This window comes from Penicillium griseofulvum (genome assembly GCF_001561935.1).
Source record: "Penicillium griseofulvum strain PG3 chromosome Unknown contig_90, whole genome shotgun sequence".
NCBI classification, from domain to species: domain Eukaryota; kingdom Fungi; phylum Ascomycota; class Eurotiomycetes; order Eurotiales; family Aspergillaceae; genus Penicillium; species Penicillium griseofulvum.
This window is the reverse complement of record NW_024467451.1, coordinates 154,618-160,094: the sequence shown is the minus strand read 5'-3', so window position 1 is coordinate 160,094 and position 5,477 is coordinate 154,618. Positions and strand designations below refer to the sequence as shown.

Below are 5,477 nucleotides of genomic sequence, written 5' to 3'. Positions count from 1 at the left end.
TCTCTCTTAGAACTTATTTCGGCATATATTAAATTGGGTAAAACCAGTTTCTTCAGTCAAATGACAGGGGTCAAGAGTGCGAGTTGAAATACCACGTACAAAAGTCGTAGGGTTCAAGTTAGGCTAACTTACCGCTTGTTATGACGTTGAGTGATGAACGAGCTAATCACGCGCGCGATTTGAGTGGATAGGTTGAGTGGATAGTAAGGAAGAGGCTCAGTTTGGGGCCGTGTATTTTTGGACCCTAACTACTCCATATAACTCGTGTTCATCGATTCTACTGGTCCGAGGCCCTTGGCATCGCCACCGCATCTCAAGGGCTGTGTTGGCATATAAACGGCAATGATTAGCAACTGATTCTATATTTCAAGATATATAGTGCTTCTAAAATCATGGGGGTTTTCCACATTATCTAGTTTTCCATATTTCTATAATCGCCATAATATAATCTTCACCATGTCTACAGTCTTGGACCCCCAACCATCCCCTCCTTTCTGCATTGAGGCAATACCGAGAAAAGAGCAAAAATGGCGCTCGCTTCTGTCTCTGCGATTTGGCACAGTATTGTGCACCATGGTGGTGATAATCTGCTTTGCCTGGGCCATGGTTCAGCATCATGAAGGAGTCGTTTCCACCGATGGACTAGGAGAAGCATGGTCTAGCATAAACCTGGGCACGGTGAGTCCAAATATCCCCAATATAATAATTTTGTGATGTTTAGCTTGCTAATTATATTCCTGTGATTAGGCTTCGTACGGATTCGTCTGGTCCACCGTCTTTCTCATAGTCGTCTTTTGCAATTGTGTTGTTCACCCCGGTATAATCGTTGCTTTCGATTGCATCGCTATTATTGCCCAGATTATTACAGTGTGTTTTTATTTGCATGAGCTTGCCTATTGGAACCTTGGTGGTTATGGTTACTCCAGTAGACATGATCTTGGTCCATTGTATGGGGCCGAGTGTTTGGGGTGTTCTATGATGCTTCTTGGAATGTGAGTTTACTAGTATTCCTCTCTTTCTTTGCGCTTTCGTGTCTGACAGAACATTACTTTCAGCACCTTCAACATTGTCCTTTGTGTACGTGCCTGTATCGCCTGTCATAAGCTGCGGAAGGCGGGAAAACAGCTTGACGCCGGAGGATCCGATGTGTGATGGCCACTGGTGACTGTTGATATATGCGCTATGATTTGGAGCAGCTATATGGCCCATTCGATGGTGTGCTACTAGGTGGAATTTAATGTTTAATTCGTGCGGTTGATCAGATGCTATAAACGGAAGATCTGAAAGACCACTGAAAAACCACAAGGCCGCATATCGGCCGACTATTCCTGTGTCCCTTAATTTAATGTCTGATACCATATTCAAACGTTTCACTTTCAAGAGTTTGCTTTACTCAAAAGTCGCGTAATCTTAGCCATCATGCCAGCAACTTAATATCGGCAGCCGTAGCAGTCAAACTCGTCTGCGCAAGAGACTCCCCGTTCGCGCCAATAGCCTCCGCAACAAATCTAGCAGAGGAAGACAGTTCAAAAGTTGGCTTCCATGTAAAGACCGTCTCAAACGAATCCCTGTCCACTTGACCAACCCGCGTCTTCGTCTGCCCATTGACGTAAAAGAATCTCCAAGCTGAAGTCTCCGTATCCCCATTCCAAGACACATAAAGCTCGACAAGATTAGAAGCCGTTTTCAGCGCAACCAGTGCTGGAGTCTCCTTCGGCGTACCAGTCCAGTTAGCCAAGAAGCCGCGGTAGCTGACTGACCCCGTCTGGATAAAGGCATGGTATAAAATCTCATTATCAGCACCGAATTCGGTGAAAGCACCCTCCGATCCCCAGTTGACGAAGATTCGGTCGTTGGAAAGCAGCTGTGCATTTCCCTGGGACACGGCCTGGAGATCATAAGGTGCTTTTGCCTTGCGGAGAACTGTCGCCGTGCTATCTGTGTGGTTGATCTGAACAACTAACGCCCGGGACACCTCGTTAAATTTAATAGTCCCGTCGCCTGAGTTGTCAAAAAATGAGATTACCTCGGTCCCAGGCTGGCTTAGTTGTGGCTGCCAGCGCGCATCGTGTTGGAATCCGAAAGTCCAGTTGCCGATTTGTGAAAAGCTGGGATACTTGCCGCCGAGCCGCCAGATGATTGAGCCGTCTGTGCCGTTGATCTTGAATATTGTGCTCGTGTGTCGGGACGAGAGCAGGTAGTCACCTTCTTCATTTTTATCGAGGCTGTTGATATGGAAGTAATCCCATGCCTCAGCGGAAGATAATCCACTATTCGAAGTTCTGGAACCTAGTGCCACTTGGCTTTCTAGTTGGATGTTAAATATGTTCTTTATCGAGGCATGGTGGATTATCTTACCAGACGGCTCAACGTGTTCCAAAGCATTCCACTCAAAGATCAACTCTCCTGTGGCAATATCATTTTCTATCAAATAATCAGAATCAACCAAGTCATCCAATTTTCACAACCAACATACCTTGAAATATTCCATTCCCCAGCCACTGTTGCGAAGAATTCCCACCATAGACCGACAAATTCGCCGGAGTTGTATGAAAGACCTCAATCAAAGCTGTCTCCCCCCGGATAACGTTGAACTCGTGAATGGACGAAACGCGATGGTTACTGGCAGTCGACGTAACAACGTGCTGATAACTCTGGTCTAACAGAACATGCTGGCCAAACCCTTCACCGGGGAAATTATTCATGTTTCCCTGAAATGCCTGGAGAACAGGTTTCCCCTGGTACGTGGTAGGATGGAAATTAGCCACGAACCCGGCGTAGTACCCTGTGCCGGCCCAGATTAAGTCGCCGTCTTTGCGGTAGATGTATGGACCAGGTCGTTCGAGAGTCCCGCCCATAGAGTAAGGGGCAATGAAGATGTATTCGGAGCCATTAGAGTTTGTAGCTGGGACGGTGATGTTTAATTGAGGTGGTACGAGGTCAGGTCTTGAGCGGTAGTAGTTGTCAGTGCTTGTTTGGGGTAAGGAGCTTGTTGCTAAGGCAGCTAGGATAGTTTGTTTTAGGGAAGCCATGGTTGTGGGTAACAGCTTTATCAATTCTCTACTGGTTTGATGGCCTTCTTATACAGAGATAATGAAGCTAATATCCCGAGGTCATCTAGCAAAATTAGCGTTTTCGTGATACGCATCGCGAATAGCATCATTCTATAATATGCTTATGTATCTTATAGGGGATCATGTTTATATTTATATTGTGTCACCGACCTTTTAAATGACGCAATTTGATGTCGATCTAAGACCTGTCTGGCTTCTTACAGATTTAATCTTTTAGACTTATAACCAATGACTAGTGTCGGGTTATCTTTTAGTTCAGTCAGCCACATGGCGTGCGCTCGGCTATTAATTAGCATATAGATCCGGCTCGGTCCGTTAATAACGAGGGTCATTCTCATGTTTTAAAAATGGCCAAGAGAGCTAAGGTGTAGCACGCAGGTTATACATAAATAATGGATTAAATGGTTAGAGAATTGATTTTCCTTACATCAAATCCAACGATCAAAGGTAATATAGGCTTGGTTCATGCACTATATACGGTAGTGATAACTCAACTATGCTACTAGGTGTGCGCCACGCGCACAGGATGAGCCTCAGTGTTGTACACAAACTGATTCTTTTGGCCCTTCTGAACTTGCCATGGGGCATCTATACCAAAACCCAACATTAGCAATGCTTTATGAGAGAAAGATAACTACAATAGAAACTTACCCTCGGCATGGACAAGGTACGCATATTTCATAACTTCAGCAAAGAGGAAGCTCTCCTCGTTATCGTACTTGGAGCCCCCACCAGCTGCATTCACATTGCTTACAGCAGCAAAGCCCGAACCAGTGCGGCAGGTAGCGTTGATTGCCTTGAAACCGTTCCACACCCAGTCGCGGTACTATATATGGGTCAGTTTGAAACATCACTAAAATAAAGACGCAGGACTCACGATTTCGTTCCCCGTGACGCGGTACGCGTAGTAGAAACTCTCGATCACTTCAGGGCGCAAGACATATGCACCATTATTGATGTAGAATCCGGCTTTCTGGTAGAAATCCTTTTGGTCGGATGGTACTTTCTTCGGGTCCCAGCCCCAGGAGTCTGGGCCAATGCCCGTCAGGGTCTGGTTGTAAGTAGCCTCGCAGCCATCCACGAGCTTCAAACCGAAATCGATGAAGTCTTGTCGGTCCAGCACGGTGCCGCCCAGGATGAAACTGCCGCCGTCGAAGCAGGTCAGGTGCTGTGAACTAAGATCAAGCTGGCCGTTGTGATATGAGGCCAGCCAGGTTATTTCCGGGCGAGGAGCAGGATGCGATTGGAGGTGTTTGATTGTCGACTCGGCTGCGAGGACCCAGCGGTCCTTGTATGACTTGAACCGCTTGGGGTCGTACACGTACATCTTAATCAGGTACTCGTAGAATGAATCATCGCCGCCGTTCCACGAGACAGCACCGTCTGTGAAATGACCATTAGAGATGTCGATGTTGCTTCCCACCAGGCCGGGGAATGGCTCTCCGCTTGATGGCTGAGGGTTCAAAAGGTACGACTGGGCCTTCTGGCTTATCTTGGCATACTCATCATTGCCAGTCAAATCGGACAATCTAGTCCACTCTAGCACCAGAGTTCCGGTTACTGCAAGACCATTGGTTTTCGAGCCATCATTTCCCTTAGACGTGATGTTGATGTTATTGTAGGGAACACCGGATGGTGTATCAAAGGCAAATTTCAAGACATCCCCGAGGTTCTTTGATTGGGTAAGTAGGGTATCGACTTGAGTTGAATCAATGCCAAAATTTGCTGCAGAGTCCTTGAGTAAATCATAGCCGGACAACATGCCACCAAGATATCTGATAGTAGTCTCAAACAGGCTAACCTCATCCTTGGTCTTCGAGAAGTCAATAGTTTCAATGTGGTCCAGGATCGTTTGAACAACATCACGTTTACCCATGATGATGGCGGTTGAGAGAGCGTCGACAGCGGAAGCTCCCCATCCATTCCTATCGCGTGTCAATCCAGAGCAAGAAGTGTGCAATCTGATATGCTCACCTGGAGTCACCATAGCCATTGCTCACAGGATGCAACTCGTCATGAGGGAAAGCATATTTCATATATCCATTCCATGCATGTTGGAAGGCTTCCTTGACCGCATCGGCCTTGTCCTGTTTGTCCGAGCCGCGACGCAAGACCACCTCTGGTTCATGATAGGGATAGGCGGCAGTAGACCCAACGAGGCTCAGCACTGCCAAAGGGAGTGACAGAGAGGAGATGCGCATGATTACGCGGAATGTAGGTTGAATATAGATATACGGGTATAGGCAGGATGCAAGGTAGGAATAATTTCAACGAGGGACCACCTGAACTGCAATGCAGCAGGTCAAGACAATTTCTCTTAAGTATGTGAATGATATATAGTAAGGTTGCGAGAAAGGGAAGGCAGGCGGGCGGACACGCGACCCCGACTTGTTTACTATTTTC

General features: G+C 46.8%; 2 protein-coding genes across 2 annotated transcripts; both read right to left on the bottom strand.

The window, feature by feature from the left end:
- Positions 1-1,417: 1,417 nt before the first annotated feature.
- On the bottom strand, positions 1,418-3,032 carry PGRI_043900 (arylsulfotransferase family protein; the record flags this gene model as incomplete). Its single annotated transcript, XM_040792103.1, has 3 exons — positions 1,418-2,307; positions 2,359-2,424; positions 2,477-3,032. The coding sequence occupies 3 exons, from the start codon at positions 3,030-3,032 to the stop codon at positions 1,418-1,420; spliced, it is 1,512 nt and encodes a 503-aa protein (XP_040649159.1).
- A 544-nt stretch (positions 3,033-3,576) lies between these two features.
- PGRI_043890 (glycoside hydrolase family 47 protein) lies at positions 3,577-5,275 on the bottom strand (the record flags this gene model as incomplete). The annotated part of the gene is made up of 4 exons (XM_040792102.1): positions 3,577-3,662; positions 3,726-3,900; positions 3,952-4,999; positions 5,049-5,275. The coding sequence occupies 4 exons, from the start codon at positions 5,273-5,275 to the stop codon at positions 3,577-3,579; spliced, it is 1,536 nt and encodes a 511-aa protein (XP_040649158.1).
- Between the last annotated feature and the right edge of the window lie 202 nt (positions 5,276-5,477).